The sequence below is a fragment of the Macaca fascicularis genome, chromosome 7 (assembly GCF_037993035.2).
Source record: "Macaca fascicularis isolate 582-1 chromosome 7, T2T-MFA8v1.1".
Taxonomy (NCBI): Eukaryota; Metazoa; Chordata; class Mammalia; order Primates; family Cercopithecidae; genus Macaca; species Macaca fascicularis.
The window spans coordinates 102,981,951-102,999,602 of NC_088381.1; the positions used below are offsets into that span (position 1 = coordinate 102,981,951).

A 17,652-nucleotide genomic window follows, 5' to 3' on the forward strand; every position below is an offset into this window, starting at 1 on the left:
CATTTGCAAAGTTTCTTTCCCATTGTTTGCAGGACCTTGCAGGGAAGGGCAGCAGTCTTGATTGGCATGCCTTGCTTAAGAATACAGGGCACACTACTAAAATATACTGTATAGGAAGAAGGAAATACTATTATAGTGCATGTGCCAAGAGGTTTAGGCCCCATGTGTCAACTACTCCATGATCCTTAAACATAGTTTTGTTGTTTTTTTTTTTTTTTTTTTTTTGAGACGGGGTCTCGCTCTGTCACCCAGGCTGGAGTGCAGTAGCCGGATCTCAGCTCACTGCAAGCTCCGCCTCCCGGGTTCACGCCATTCTCCTGCCTCAGCCTCCTGAGTAGCTGGGACTACAGGCGCCCACCACCTCGCCCGGGTAGTTTTTTTGTATTTTTTAGTAGAGAGGGGGTTTCACCGGGTTCGCCAGGATGGTCTCGATCTCCTGACCTTGTGATCCGCCGGTCTCGGCCTCCCAAAGTGCTGGGATTACAGGCTTGAGCCACTGCACCCGGCCAAACATAGTTGTTTTGATGTCTTCTGGCTTTTGGGATTTCTAGCTTGAATTTCTTAGTTTTGAGATGGGGTCTTACTATGTTGCCCAGGCTGAACTGGAACCCCCGGACTCCAGCAATCTTCCTGCCTCAGCCTCCTGAGTAGCTGGGGTCCAGCTTGATTTTTGTTGCTCTGAGGGATAGTACCAGAGAATGAACTTCTGGATTTTGAACCCCAAGTTCACCATTTACTAGTTAGGTGATCTGCTTAACTTCCCTATGCTCTATTCTCCTAATCTGTTAAGTGGGAAAAATGATAATATCTACCTCAAACCCTCATACCATTGTTTCAGCATTAAGAAAGTTAGTATATGTAAAGCGCTTAGAATTTTTGTTTCTTAATAGCATTGTGATCTACATGGCACATGGAAAGCACTATGTAAGTTTATGGTATTATTTGACTTGGAAGTGTGTAGGATTTTTTTCTTTAACCTCACAATTAAAAATTTTGTGGGGATGTGATTAGGTGATTTTTTTCATTGTTTCCCTGAATTTCATGTCATGTGTCCTTTAAAATGTGAGGTTTTTTTTGGAGACAGAGTCTTGCTCTGTCGCCCATGCAGTGGCACAATCTTGGCTCACTGCAACCTCTACCTCCTGGGTTCAAGCAGTTCTCCTGCCTCAGCCTCCTGGGTAGTTGGGATGACAGGCGCTGGCCACTACGCCCAGCTAATTTTTGTATTTTTTGTAGAGACAAGGTTTCACCATGTTGGCCAGTCTGGTCTTGAACTTCTGGCCTCAAGTGATCCACCCGCCTCAGCCTCCCAAAGTGCTGGGATTATAGGTATGAGCCACTGTACCCGGCCAAAATGTAGGTATTTTTTAATCTTGAAATTTCATTTTAAAAAAAAATTCTTCTTTTTGTTTTGATTTATTCCTTGAGAACACCCTTTTGAGGCTTAAAAGTTAGATCTCTGTTCTCTGTCCCTCATACCTATAATGTTCTTTCTCTTAACATTCTTTTTCTTCTTCTGCACTGAAGTAGAATTTCTCAAAATTTGTGCTGCATTTCATGAAATCCATGTTCTAGTATATTAGTTCTAATCTTTACTGCTTTCAAAGCATATTTAAATTCTGTTGTTGCATTTTTTTCATTTTTATTTTAATTTTGGATCTCTTTGCATCTGTTGCTATTCTTTCCTTAAAGCTTATTGCTCTTTCTTCATAGATACAACCAAATTTGTCCTCTTCTTTGAGGGATCCAGGCAGAGGTCTTCTAAATTCTGAATTGTATTTGAGTTTCAGAACATGCTTTTATCTGAATCTTTTTTTTTTTTTTTTTTTTTGAGACGGAGTCTCACTGTCGCCAGGCTGGAGTGCAGTGGCGCAATCTCAGCTCACTGCAACCTCTGCCTTTGGGGTTCAAGGGATTCTTCTGCCTCAGCCTCCCGAGTAGCTGAGACTACAGGTGTGTGCCACCATGCCCAGATAATTTTTTGGGTATTTTTAGTAGAGACAGGGTTTCACCATGTTGAACAGGATAGTCTTGATCTCTTGACCTTGTGATCTGCCCACCTTGGCCTCCCGAAGTGCTGGGATTACAGGCGTGAGCCACTGCGCCCGGCCTATCTGAATCTTTAAGGCAAAACTCCTAACAAATGTTGCCGTATCTTTCATTGGCCTGTGAAGGATTTTTTCATCCTATTGAATTATCCTTGAGAAAAGAGATCCATTAATGCTCAGCATATGCCATTAGGTAGATGGGCAGAGTGTACTTACCCCTTCATTGTCCTTTTGGATGCTGGCAGTTTCCACCTTTTGGATCTAGACTCATCAGGATATTAGTCCAGTTTATCTGGTAAGCTGCATGAAGATGGGGCATTTTTCCACTCTGGCTTATCGAGTCAGATGCGGTTTATAATTCTCCTCAGAACAGCATATGACAGATTATTCCTTGGTGTCATGTACTTGTCTTATCTCACTTTCAGTCCCATTACCTGCTTATACCACTCGTCTTTAGATGATAAAGTGTCCAAAGATGCTGTGTTCTCCTAACTCTCCTGCCTTAAAGGTTAATTACTTAATTAGGATAGAAGAAAACAGCTAATGGACCACCTGGATTGAATGGTAAAGGAAACTTGGTTGAGAGATGTTTGACATGTGGTAAGGAAACCATCACCGTTTTTTCTGTTTAATGCAGCCTTTGTTTCTGAAATTGAGTTAAAGTATTTTTCCTGCTTTACTTTGAGTTACCTCTACTCTTTTTTGTCTCAAAAGCTGGAGAAATGTGCTAAGATAGTTTGTCTCAATAAATTACCATTGATTACCATTGGTCATTTAGTTAGGAGAACTCTCCCAAACTTCTCTTTAGTTTACAGTACTGTTGTTGCCAGTTTAAAATTTCTCTAACCTCCATGTTAGTTGTTAGGTTGCAATGATACTTTTTAGCCATGTGGCTTCATTTTCATTAAGGCAGTCATGTTAATGTTCTTATTTAGGATTGGCCTCCATGGTTTAAAGAATGCACAGGAAGTAATTAGATACAGAGATGCATTTTTTATTGTTGTTCCCATGTTAAGAGCACTGCTTCCAACCAAAATAGCTGGTATTCCCCTGTTTTTCCACATCTACTATGACTAAAGCCAGTTTCTTTAAAAAGACCTTTCTCACTTAATGTCCTACTCTAGCAACTAAGAAGAAATAAGTGGAAAACAATAATGCATACTCAAAACTTTACATAAAAAGCAGTGATTGTCACATGTTAACTATATCCATGTACTGCAGACACAGATAATATTTTCTAAGGATTAGAAGAAAGGGAGTGTTAAAGCAACTGGCTTTAACACCACATTCTTCCCCCATTCCTTCATTAGTTAATAGACACTTGAATTGTTCTCAGTTTTTGGCAATTAGGAATAAAGCCACTGTTAACATTCAATATAAGTCTTTGTGTGGATGTGTATTTTCATATTTCTCCTGTGAATACTCATAAATGGGACTGCTCAGTTATGTGATAAATATATGCTTAACTTTATAAGAAACTGCTGAATTATTTTCCAAAGTAGTTGTACCCTCCTGCATTCCCACCAGCAATGTTTGGAAAGTCCATTTGCTCCACATACTTGTCATGGGTCAGTCTTTTTAATTTCGGCCATGCTAGTGGGTCTATAATGATATCTTGCTATGGTTTTAAATTTGCATTTTCCTAAAGACTAATGATGTTGAGTATTTTATAATAGTTATTGGACCAAAGGTTATTGTTATCATCTTTGTAACATTGATATGATAAGATTATCTAATCGAGAGTTGATACTCAGGTTTTGTCACTTGTCCCAAAAATGTCCTTAACAAGCTTTTCCTTCCTCTAGATCCAAACTATGACCACACATTGGATTTAGTTGTCATGTTTCTTTGGTCTCTTTTAATCTCAGTTTTCTTTGTCTTTCTTGGACCTCAACTTAAAAAAAAAATAATAATAAAGCATAGGCCTATTATTTTGTAACATGTCTCTCAATTTGGGTTTATCTGATATTTCCTTATGATAAGATTTGGGTTGGCATTTTTGGCAAGAATGTTACAAAAATTATGTTGTAACCTTTTCAAGGGCATTGTATCAAGGGCCCCACCTGTGAATATTAATGATGACTTTATATGTTACCCAAGAAATTTATGCCTATTCTGATGTTGCTAAGAATTTTCCTGTTTTCTTCTAGAATTTTCATAGTTTTGGCTTTTAGGTTTATGATCTATTTAGATATATTTTGTGTGTGTGAAGTGAAATAGGGATTGAGGTTCATTCTTTTTTTTTTTTCAACATTTTGCCTTATTAGCTTTTCCTATTTCTTTGATTTCTGCTTATTATTATTCTACTTTCTTTGAAATTTAATTTGCTCTTCTTTTTCCACCTTTTTAAGTTGAAAACTTAGGTCAATTTTTATGACCTTTCTTCTTTTTATATAAGTATTTAAAGCTTTATATTTCTTGCTAAGTACTAGTACACTGCATCCCCTGAATTTTGGTATGTAATTTTTATTATCACTTAGTTCAAAATATTTCCTAATTCCCTTTGTAATTTTTTTTGATCCTTGGGTTATTGAGAAGTGTATTTAGGAATATTTGCGGCTTTTATAGATATTTTACTGCTATTGGTTTTTTGTTTAAGTGTGTGTGTGTGTGTATCAGCAAATATACTCTTTAAGATCTCAGGATTTTGAAATGTATTGAAACTTATTTTATGGTTAGTCTATTCTAATACTGCTATAAAGAACTGTCTGGACCTGGGTAAATTTACAAAGAAAAGAGGTTTAATTGACTCAAGGTTCTGCATGGCTAGGGAGGCTTAGGAAACTTACAATGATGGCAGAAGGGGAAGCAGGCACGTCTTACACGGCAGCAGGCAAGAGAGCATGTGAGAGCACAGGAAAAACTACCATTTATAAAACCTTCAGATCTCGTGAGAATTCACTCACTATCACGAGAACATCATGGAAGAAACCACCCCCATAATCTAATCACTTTTTACCAGGTCTCTCCTTCAACACCTGGGGATTACAATTCAAGATGAGATTTGGGTGGGGACACAAAGCCAAACCGTATCAATGGCCTAGCTTGTGGTCTGTCTTGGTAGATGTTCCATGTGCACTTGAAAAGGAATATGTAGTCTGCTATTGTTGGGCATAGTGTCCTACAGAGACAGATTTGTCTTCTAAGTCCTTACTGATTTTTACCTACTTGTTCAATCAATTATGCAGATAAGGTATTGAAATCTCCATCTGTAATTGTAGATTTACCTATTCCTCCTTTGTTCTGTCAGCTTTTCCTTTATCCACATCTTGAAGCTCTATTCTTATGACTTTGATGTATTGATCCTGTCATCATTATGAAATGTCCCTTCTTTTTGTAGTACTCCTTTTCTTCCAAGTCTATTTTGTCTAACGTTAGTGTCACCGTTCCAAGTTTCTTAAACTTACTGATGCATGATACATATTTTTCCCTACTTTTCACTTCCCACTTATTCTGTATTAAAGATAAGTACATCTATTATAGATAGCATTTTTTATAAGGTTGGATTTAAACATTTTATTTTGCTATTTGTCTTCTATTTATCCCATCTGCTTTTTGTTCTTCTGTTTCTCCTTTCATGTCTCCTTTTGGGTTAATCCAGTTTCTTTTAATTTTTCATTTAATTCATCTATTGGCTTTTATCTATACCTTTCTACTTTTTTTTTTAACTTTTTAAAAATTTTATCAGCTCTAGCCTACAGATCTACATTATTTTTTAAATGTACGATTTGAACTTTACAATCTGAATCCTTAACTTAATTCAGTCTACTTAGAATTTATATTGAACAATTTCACATGAAATATCAGAACATTATAGCAGTAGGATTCCATTTACCACTTCCTGGTCTTTGTGCTATTGTTTTATTGTAGCTTAAAACATATGTTACATCTGTATATGTTTTAAGCCCTATAAGCTAGTGCTGTGATAAGTTTTGCTTTAAGTAGTCATATGTCTTTTAAACAAATTAAAAGAGGAAAAAGTATATTCTTTTTTATAAATACCCACATCTTTATCATTTTATTTTTGGTGTTTTTTCATTTCTTCCAAGTCTAGCTTTTCATCTGATACTATTTCCCCAGCCTGAAGAAATTGCTTTAGCATTTCTTTCTTTCTTTTCTTTCCTTTTTTTTTTTTTTTGTGACAGAATTTCACTCTTGTTGCCCAGGCTGGAGTATAATGGCTCAATCTCAGCTCACCACAACCTCTGCCTCCCGGATTCAAGCAATTCTCCTGCCTCAGGCTCCTGAGTAGCTGGGATTACAGGCATGTGCCACCACACCCAGCTAATTTTGTATTTTTAGTAGAGACGGAGTTTCTCCATGTTTGTCAAGCAGGTCTTGAACTCCCAACCTCAGGTGATCTGCCCGCCTCGGCCTCCCAAAGTGCTGGGATTACAAGCATGAGCCACCGTGCCCAGCCTTCTTTCTCTTTTGTAGAGACAGTATCTTGCTATGTTGCCTAGGCTGGTCTTGAATTCCTGACCTCAAGTGATCATCCTACCTGGGCCTCTCAAAATGCTGGGATTACAGGCATAAGCCATGGCACTGGCCAGCTTTAGCGTTCCTTATGTTGCAGGCTTGCTGGTGATGAATTCTCTGTTTTCATTTACCTGAATATATCTTTATTTTACCTTAATTTTTTTTTGGCCTCAATTTTTAAAGGATATTTTTACTAGATACAGAATTGTGGATTGAAAGCAGTTTTGTGTTGTTGTTATTTTATTTGTTGTCTGTCATCCTTTTAAAGATGTTCTCTGGCCCTGTTGTGTCTGATGAAAACTAAACTGTCATTTGTATTATTATTCTTTTTTATGTAATGTATCCTTTTTTTCTGACTGCTTTTAAGGTTTTTCTATTTTTGATTTTCATCAGTTTTACTATGATGTACCTAGTTATAGTTTTACTTATGGTTTTCTTTGTGTATATTCTGCTTTGAGTTTGCTCTGCTTCTTGGGCAAGTTATGTATTTCATCAAATTTGGGGATGTTTTGGCCATTCAAATACTTTTTACTACTCTGTCCTTTCTATCCTCTCCTTCTGGACTGTAATTACACATGTTAATCTGTTTGATATTGTACCACAGGTTACTGAGACCCAATTCAGCTTTTTGTTTTCATTAAATTGTATAGTTTTTTGTTGCTCTGTCTTTCATGTTCACTGACCGTTTCTTCTGCCATCTCCAATCTGCTGTTAAATCCATCCTATGAATATTTTATTTCACATTTGTGGTTTTTGGTTCTATAATGTTCATTTTGTTAATTTTTCTAGTTTACAATCTCTGTGGAGATTTTCTTTCTTTGCATTCATTATGACTATATTTACCTTTACTTTTTTTTTTTTTTTGAGATGGAGTTTCACTCTGTTGCCCAGGCTGGAGCACAGTGGTACAATCTTGGCTCACTGCAAGCCTCGCCTCCCAGGTTCAAGTGATTCTCCTGTCTTAGCCTCCCAAGTCGCTGGGATTACAGGTGTGTGCCACCATGCCTGGCTAATTTTTGTATTTTTAGTAGAGACAGGGTTTCACCATGTTGGCCAGGCTGGTCTCGAACTCCTGACCTCAGGTGATCCACCTGCCTCAGCCTCCCAAAGTGCTGGAATTACAGGCATAATTCTTGATTATATTTGCAATAGTTACTTTATAGTTCTTATCTGCTAACTCAAGCATCTACACTTTGGATTGGTTTCTTTCTTTCTTTCTTTTCTTTTTTTTTTTTTTCTGAGGCGGAGTCTCACTCTGTCACCAGGCTGGAGTGCAGTTGCACGATCTCAGCTCACTGCAACGTTCGCCTCCCGGGTTCAAGCAATTCTCCTGCCTTAGCCTCCCAAGTAGCTGGGACTACAGGTGTGCGCCACCATGCCCAGCTAATTTTTTAATTTTAAGTTAATTTTTTTTTTTTTTTTTTGAGACGGAGTCTCGCTCTGTGGCCCAGGTTGGAGTGCAGTGGCCGGATCTCAGCTCACTGCAAGCTCCGCCTCCCAGATTTACGCCATTCTCCTGCCTCAGCCTCCCGAGTAGCTGGGACTACAGGCACCCGCCATCTCGCCCAGCTAGTTTTTTGTATTTTTTTGGTAGAGACGGGGTTTCACCGGGTTAGCCAGGATGGTCTCGATCTCCTGACCTCGTGATCCGCCCGTCTCGCCCTCCCAAAGTGCTGGGATTACAGGCTTGAGCCACTGTGCCCGGCCTTAAGTTAATTTTTTTACTTTTAGTAGAGACGGGGTTTCACCATGTTGGCCAGGATGGTCTTGATCTCTTGACCTCATGATCCGCCTGCCTTGGCCTCCCAAAGTGCTGGGATTACAGGTGTGAGCCACTGTGCCCAGCCAGTTTCATTTTTGTTTTTGGAGATGGAGTTTCTCTCTGTTGCCAAAGCTGGAATGCAGTGGCATGATCTTGGCTAACTGCAACCTACGCTTCCCGAGATCAAGTGATTCTCTTGCCTTAGCCTCCTGAGTAGCTGGGATTACAGGCATGCACCACCATGCCCGGCTAATTTTTATATTTTTGGTAGAGATGAGGTTTCACCATGTTGGCCAGGCTGGTCTTGAACTCCTGACATCAAGTGATCCACCCACCTCAGCCTCCCAAAGTACTGGGATTACAGGCTTGAGCCACTGCGCCCAGCCCAGATTGATTTATTTTGAATCCCTTTTTTCTTGACTGTGTAGATCACATGTTTGTATTTTTTATGTTTATTAATTTTTAATTGTGTATCAGACATTGTGAATGACACATTGCAGAGGCTTTAGAGATTATCTGTGTTTGTCTGGAAATTACTGATTTTTTGCTAATTTAGTAGGCTGTTAAAGTTCTTTAGACTTAGTCTCCAAACTGTCTCCCTTGCAGTGGGTAGCAGCTGAGATCTCTGGTTAGGTCTTTCAAGTCTTTCAGCTGTTGCTTTTTTGCTGGGCTCTTTGGAATCTTCTCCAAGCATGTGCAGATCATGTTTTACCCAAGAATTTGAGGAGATTTATGTGCAAATTTTGTGGTTTTATCCTTTCTAGGATTCCCCATCATTTTCCAGCCTCTGGTTGCCTCAAACTCTGTCTTCTCTATCCTCAAATCAGTAAGTTCTGCAGCTTTCTGCTTGATTTCCAATTGTTCCTGCTGGTCACACTGTCTGGAGATTGCCCGCTGACCTAGACAAATTTTACCTGGTATAATTCCCTTCTTTTCTTTCCTTTATTTTCCCAAATATAGTGGCATTAAAAAAACACAACCATTTATTACTATTATTATTGTTGTTCTCTCTCGCGGTTCTAGAGGTTAATGAGACTTCGTTGATGGTTCTTGCTTGGGTCTCCTATTGTTGTAGTCAAATAGGGGCTAGGGGTCATCTTGAAATCCCCCTCAGTCTTATCGGTGTGGTAATTGATGCTAGCTGGCTGTTGGTGAGATTCCGTTGGACTGTCAGATGGAACACTTACATGTAACGTCTACTTGGGCATTCTCAGGATGGCTGGTTTCCAAGAGCAAGCATCCTGAGAGTGAGAGCCAGATGAATGCTGTATTATCTTTTATTTCCTAGCCTCAGAAATCACGTAATGTCACTTCTGCCACATCCTATTCATTGAGGCAGTTACAAAGGAGAGCCCGTATTCAAGCACAGGGTATTAGACCCCACCTTTTGAGAGGGGAGTGTCAACTAATTTTCAGACAGATTTTAAAACTACCAAACCTTTCAAATGTCATGTCCTCTCCAGTTTCTGCCTGCTTTTGCTCATTCTTTGGTACTTTCAAATTGCTGGGTATTTATCTAGAATTTATATTATTATCTAGTAATCCAATACAAACTATTCCATCATTACCAGAGGTGGAACTCCCTCCCCTCTTTTTTTTCTCCATAGCATTCTCACATTTAATATTATTTACTTATTTACTTGTTTTATTTTGTGCATCCTCCCACTAAGCTCCATTAAGTGGGATTTTTTTGTTCTGTTTTGTTTTGTCTCTTTGATAAACTGCTAGGCATATAGTAGGTGCTCCGCAAATATTTTTTGAATTAATGATTGACTGAATCTTTACCTCTCCAAAACAGCCATAATAAAAGCTCTTAATGACAAAAGAGGACCTATACGTTTTACAGCCTTGTTCTTTCAGCACAGTTGCAATGGTAGAGTGGCATATCTAAGGTTCACTTCTCCTTGGCTTACAGAACAGGACTTAGAGATTTTGACAGTTCATTCTTATCATAACTATCATGTGGGTTAATTCAGAAGTCTAGATAGGCCAGCTGCAGATCAAATGAAATTACGTATGAAAGTGCTTTGTGAAGTGTAAAGTACTATAAGATTATAAAGTGTGTTAGATAATTGTTTGCAGTTGCATCCATTAGGCTGGCTTTTTCAGATTTAATTTTGAGAATATTCTCTGTGTGTGTGTGTGTTTGTGTATTTTTAAGGGATGAATACTTTGAATTATCAAAACAGTAATAAGGTTTACTGCAGTGTGTTTATAATAAAGTCCTTACTAAGTTCTTATTAATGTTTTGTCTGACTTTTCTTTATTAGGAACTTAAGAGATTTGAGAACTTCGTAAAATCTTGTCCTCCTTTTGATATTGTCATTGATGGCCTCAACGTTGCCAAAATGTTTCCTAAAGCTCGTGAATCTCAAGTTGTAAGTATAAGTTTTACTTTGTTATTCCACATCTCTAGAAACATTTGTTGTACCCATTTATGACCTTCTTGGGGCTCTTAGCTCCTCAGTTTTTCTTCCTCTAAAACTAAGGTCCTCAGGGTGCCACAATGACCAACTGCCTGCTCCCCTAACATTTACTATTTTCATCACAAATAAGTTGCTCTTCAAGGCTGGGAGAAAGCGATTAAAAGTGAGGAATTAAAAGAAAGATTGCAATGCAGGGCCAGATTTTCCTGTTTTGTGTAAAACTAACCTTCTTCTGGGTTTCTGCTTTCTCTTTGGGATCACTCTGTCATTTCCCTGTGGGTCATATTCTTATATTTGAAAATTATCAATATACAGTATCAAGAGATAGTAATCACTCATTACTCACATTTGTTTTTTCCAAACATAGTATATTCATAAATTAACCTAAGCAGTTTTTTTTCTATATGGCAGCCATTTGTCAATTTATAAATGCCCTACTAGTTTCTAATAAGAATATCATTTTTCATAGCAGCAATTAGCAGTTACTTTCATCTCTATTTTGTAGATTAAAAAATTGAGGCTAATTTTGTATAGTAAATCTATAGAAAACAGTCATAATATCAAAATTGGATTGTAGAGAGCTCCTGGGTTTCAGACTTGTGGCGCTTATCACTGGCAATCTATAGCCATTCATCTGTAATTAAACTGTGTCTTAAAAATTGCTGCCACTGGCGGGCACAGTGGCTCACGCCTGTAATCCCAGCACTTTGGGAGGCCGAGGCTGGCAGATCACCTGAGGTCAGGCGTTCGAGACAAGCCTGGCCAACATGGTGAAACCCTGTCTCTACTAAAAATACAAAAATTAGTTGGGCATGGTGGCACATGCCTGTAATCCCAGCTACTCGGGAGGCTGAGGCAGGAGAATTGCTTGAACATGGGAGGCGGAGGTTGTGGTGAACCGAGATTGTGCCATTGCACTCCAGCCTGGGCAACAAGAGTGAAACTGTCTCAAAAAAATTAAAAAGTAATGATAAAAGGAGTAGTAAAATACATATGTATTATTTTTATATTTGAAATTGAAGCCTATGTAAAATTGAGGAGCCCTAATGGGAAGAATAGATAAATTTGCTAGACAGTTAAAAACAAAACTAAACTAAAAAACATAAACACTGTTAAAATACAACAAACTGCAAAATGTAGACCGGGCATGGTGGGTCACGCCTGTAATCCCAGCACTTTGGGGGGCCGAGGCGGGTGGATTGCCTGAGGTCAGGAGTTCGACACCAGCCTGGCTAACATGATGAAACCCCATCTCTACTAAAAATACAAAAAAATTAACCAGGCATGGTGGCACATGCCTGTAGTCCCAGCTACTTGGGAGGCTGAGACAGGAGAATCGCTTGAACCCAGAAGGCAGTGGTTTCAGTGAGCTGAGATCAAGCCACTGCACTCCAGCCTGGGCAACAGAGCAAGACTCCGTCTTAAAAAAAAAAAAATGTTTACAGTATGTGACAAAGAGCAGATTTCCTGACTGTATCAGAACTGTTATAAACCTATAAGAAAGAGATGAACCGGCTGGGCATGATGGCTCACGCCTGTAATTCCAGCACTTTGGGAGGCCAAGGCGGGTGGGTCACTTGAGGTCAGGAGTTCAAGACCAGCCTGGCCAACATGGTGAAATCCCGTCTCTATTAAAAATGCAAAAATTAGCTGGGCATGGCGGCGGGTGCCTATAATCCCAGCTACTTGGGAGGCTGAGTCAAGAGAATCTCTTGAACCTGGGAGGCAGAGGTTGCAGTGAGCTGAAATCATGCCATTGCACTCCAGCCTGGGTAACAGAGTGAGACTCCATCTCGAAAACAAAAAAGAAAAAGATGGACCATGCAGTGGAAAAGTGGTTTAACTTTATTCATATTTATAGATACAGAGATTAAAATATTTATCTTCCAGATTGGTAGATATTTAAAAGTTGGTAATATTCAGTGTTTAGAATAGTTTGAAGAGGTAGGAAGGATGGTATCAGTGCAGTATTTTTGGTGGATGATTTGTCTATAACTTTCATTATCTAAAATATTGAAATTCTATTTTCAGGAACTGACATAGTAACACTAGTACATAAAGAAATGTATTCAAATATATTCATTATTGCATTATTGGTAAGCAGAAAAATCTAAACAACCTGAATATCTATCAATCTAAAGCCCAATACATATTTAAATATTCATTTTTGTGAAAAAGGTAAACCTATATGTGCTGCTATGGAACAGTTGTCAGAATATAAGAAGCAAAATGAAAAACAACATGCTTAGAATTGCTCTACTTATATTAAAAGCAAAGCAAAAAATTACCCATCTATAGATAAATGTTTGTTAGATAAGTTTGCATGTGCATGCCAAAAAAATTTCTAGAAGCTTAACACACACACACACGTGCGTGCACACATACACAATTTAACAGTGTAGTTACCTTTGGGAATTGGGAATAGAATACTGTATAAGAGAATGAGAGGATTTCTGGTTTTTGTTTACATTTTTTGAATTTTCTTTTACCATGAAAATTTTAAAAATATCAGGAAAGGAAAAAGGTTAAAAAGCATTCTTGGTAAATATTTTTAAAAAGTTTTATAATACTCTGTGTCTTGTGGATATACAATAATTTTTAAGTCATCTCCCTGTTGTTAGACAAATGAGGCTTTCCATTTTTTACTATGATAAGTAATGCTTTGGAAGACAACCTCTGTGCATGTTTCATAGGATGTCTTTGGAGTAGATTTTCAGAAACAGGACTCTTTAGTCAAAGAGTATGTATATTTTTAAAGATCTCACTATATATTGCCAAATTGCTTTCCAAAATGATTATAATAATTTATACTACCAGCAAAAGTGTATAGGGGTGCCTAAATATAACACATTTCTTTAAGGTTACTTATTACATGATTGTTTCAGCCACTCACCTATGCCATGAGTCCGCTAAGTGAAAAGGACTGGACGGTTTTTTCCTCATTTTTTAGGTCAAACAGATTTTTTTAAATTGTGGGACAAACTTTAATGAAATAGTTCCAGAGAGGGAATATTCTTCATTGTCTTTTATGTACTTATCTTTCTCTTAATACAATTACCTTTAAGTGTACATAAAGGAAAAATTAGGAATTTGAAGTTCCAAAGTCTTAAGTTTTTTCCATCTTTGAAGAGATTTCCAGATTTTTTTTTTTCTGTGGAATGATGTACGTATTATTTATGCTCTTCCTGTAAACTCTCTGCATTATATGTTACACATTTTTCTCAGTCCGTTTACATTAATGGTTGATTATATATCTAGTATTATTCTCTGTAAGTTCATTAATGAGAAAATAACTTTTTTACATTCATTGTTTAAGGAGTAGCACCATTATCACATATCTTGATCTCAGAACCTATAGCTTAAGGGTGATAGAGATTAAGGAACTAAAAAAAGAAAGTTCTAGTTGTGAATGTATTTTATTTTCTTAATTTTCAAATGAATCTTTTTTATATTTTAATTTTTCTGAAGTCTGAGTATATGCTATAATTAATGTCAGTAGAAACTTGCCAGCCACCATGTAGAGATTTATTGGTGACTGTTATAGCCTGGGTGTGTACAAAATTAGCTATATATAGCGTATGTCTATTCATCTGTTTGCCACCTCAGTTGAATTAGTTGTATTTGTAGCTCTACACACTGTTACACTGTTTAATTTTAACCTAAATCTTTTTTTTTAAACTTTTATTTTAGGCTTGGGGGTACATGGGAAGACTTGTTACATACATAAACATTTGTCAAGGGGGTTCGTTGTACATATTATTTCATCACCCAGGTATTAAGCCCAGTACCCAATAGTTATCTTTTCTGCTCCTGTCCCTTCTCCCACACACCCCGTCAAGTAGACCCCAGTGTCTGTTGTTTCTTTGTGTTCATAAGGTTTTATAATTTAGTTCCCACTTATAAGCGAGAACATGTAGTATTTGGATTTCTGTTTCTGCATTAGTTTGCTAAGGGTAATAGCCTCCAGCTCTGTCCGCGTTCCTACAAAAGACATGATCTTGTTCCTTTTTTGGCTGCATAGTACTCCATGGTGTATATGTGCCACATTTTCTTTATCCAATCTGTCACTGATGGGCATTTAGGTTGATTCCATGTCTTTGCTATTGTGAATAGTACTGCAGTGAACATTCGTGTGCATGTGTCTTTATGGTAGAATGATTTCTACTCGTCTGTGTATATACCTAGTAATGGGATTGCTGGGTTGAATGATAGTTCTGCTTTTAGCTCTTTGAGAAATTGCCATACTACTCTCCACAATGGTTAAACTCATTTACACTCCCACCAACAGTGTGTAAGTGTTCCCTTTTCTCTGCAACCTCACCAGCATGTATTATTTTTTGACTTTTTTTATAATAGCCATTCTGACTGGTGTGAAATGGTATCTCATTGTGATTTTGATTTGCATTTCTCTAATGATCATTGATATTGAGCTTTTTTTCATATGCTTGTTGGCCACATGTTTGTCTTCTTTTGTGAAGTGTCTGTTCATGTCCTTTGCCCACTTTTTAATGGGGTTGTTTTTCTCTTGTAAATTTGTAATTTTAACCTAAATCTTAACTTTAAATATTTGCCAAAGGTTTCCTGACAATGTAATAAAAAACAGTGGAAATTGACACTTTTCTAAGACTAAGGTACAGAATTTTAAAGCAAGAGGAGGTTGTTATGACTGATTTTTGCATTTTGAAAAGTTGTCACTGAGCCTGCAAACTTCTACCTGCCAATACCTTCCCATAGACATTCAAGCAAAGTTGACTAACTTCCAGAATGGCATAATTCAAAGAAAGAAAAAGCAATGATCAGATGTGAAATACAGGTAAGCTCCAGTATTTTTCAACCTGTCTTAGTGTCATGCTGTTGGTCCTAAAAGTGTTATAAAAGTGAAGATGAATAGCACAGGCTCTAAGGACAGTGGTATGTAATGTGTCACCATGAGGATGTACAGAACTGTTATGGCCAAAAGTGATCTAGAACAAACAGCCTTCAACTGAGATATGAAAGTGTATACTTACATGTTAATTGTGATTCCAAAACAAGGTTATGGTATGGAACTATATGGATTAATGTATGATTTTGTTGGTTACTGAAATGGTATACTTTTTTGTTTGTGTTTTTTTGCTTAAAAGTTATTTATTCCTAAATCAGTGTTTCATCTTATAGTTTCTGGCGTCTTAATAATGAGGAAGTACGATTACAAGATGTGCTAAGTGGAACTGTGGACTATAAAGTCCCTGGGCTCAAGACACCCCCCAACCTCAGCCTCCTCAGTAGCTGGGACTACAGACACATGCCACCACATCCAGCTAATTTTTGTATTTTTTTTTTTTTTTTTTTGTGGAGACGGAGTTTTGTCATGTTGCCCGGGCTGGTCTTGAACTCCTGGGCTTAAGCAATCTGCCTGCTGTGGCCTCCCAAAGTGTTGGGATTACAGGTATAAACCACCACGCCAGTAGATTTTGCTTTTGACACAATTGGAGACTTGGCCAAGTCATGTCTCAATTCTTTAATGTTGGCATTTTTTTTCTTTTTTATTGGGAAATATAATATTTATATACCATAATATTCACCCTTTTAAAGTGTACAATTCAGTGGTTTTTACTGTATTCACAAAGTTTTGCAATCATCACCACTATCCAATTCCAGGACATTTTCATTTTCCTTGAAGAAACCTCATACCCATTAGCACTAACTCCCAATTTCTTCCTCCCCTTGGTCCCTGGCAACCACTAGTCTTCATTCTGTCTTTTCCTTTTTTCTTTTTTTTTTCTTTTGAGACAGGTACTTGTGTTGCCCAAGCTGGAGGGTAAGGGTGCAGTCATATCTCACTGCAACCTTGACCTCCTGGGCTCAAGTGGTCCTCCTGCCTCAGCCTTCCAAGTAGCTAGAACTACAGGCACACACCACCAGGCCCAGCTACTTTTATTATTTATTTATTTATTCATAGAAACAGGGTCTCACTGTGTTGCTCAGGCTGGTCTTGAACTCCTGGCCTCAGGCAGTCCTCCCAAAGTGCTGGAATTAACAGGTGTGAGCCACCATGTCCGGCCTTCTTTACATCTTTATGAATTTACCTATTCCAGACATTTCATATTTTCACTTAGCATAGTGTTTCAAAGTTCATCCATTTTGTAGCAGGAATCAGTATTTCATTCCCTTTTATTGCCAAATCGTGTTCCATTGTATGGATATGCCACATTTTATTCATTCGTTCTGTAGTTGATGGACCTTTGGGTTGTTATCACTTTTTGGCTATTATGAATAATGCTACTATGAACATTTGGGCACAAGTTTTTATGTGGACATAGGTTTTCATTTCTTTTGGCTATGCACCTGGGAGTAGAATTGGTGGGTCATATGGTAACTTTGTGTTTAATCTTTTGAACTTCTCAACTGTTTTCCAAAGCAGCTGCATCATTTTGTATTCTCATCAGCTGTGTATAAAGGTTCTAATGTCTCCACATCCTCAGGAACACTTGTTATTTGTCTTTTTGATTATAGTCCTCCTAGCGGGTGTGAAGTGGTATCTTTTTTTGTTTGTTTTGATCATGTAAGAAATGCAGGAAGTAGTATCTTTTAGTTTTTTTAGTTTTTTTTTTTTTTAGATGATGGAATCTCACTGTCACCGAGGCTGGAGTGCAGTGGCATGATCTCAGCTCACTGCAACCTCTGCCTCCCGGGTGCAAGCAATTATCATGGCTCAGCCTCCTAAGTAGCTGGGACTGCAGGCATGCGCCACCATGCCTGGCTAATTTTTTTTTTTTTTTTTTTTTTGGAGTAGAGACGGGTTTTTGCCATGTTGCCAGGCTGGTCTCAAACTCCTGACCTCAGGTGATCTGCCTGCCTCAGCCTCCCAAAGTGCTGGGATTACAGGTGTGAGCTACCTCACCTGGCCCAGTATCTTGTAGTTTTGATTTGCATTTGTTAATGATGCCTGATGTTG

The 17,652-nt window shown here is 38.0% G+C and overlaps 1 protein-coding gene across 10 annotated transcripts in view; it reads left to right on the forward strand.

The window, feature by feature from the left end:
- The window catches only part of PRORP (protein only RNase P catalytic subunit), a 149,064-nt gene that overhangs the window by 42,944 nt on the left and 88,468 nt on the right, over window positions 1–17,652 (forward strand). For 9 of the 10 annotated variants that reach the window (XM_005561071.5, XM_073997227.1, XM_005561070.5 and 6 more), the window contains one exon: window positions 10,560–10,667. In XM_005561071.5, coding sequence (XP_005561128.3) covers window positions 10,560–10,667 — 108 coding nt within the window. Of the gene's footprint in view, window positions 1–10,559; window positions 10,668–15,449; window positions 15,529–17,652 lie in introns of all 10 variants that reach the window. The other variant, XR_012415704.1, reaches the window with a different exon arrangement.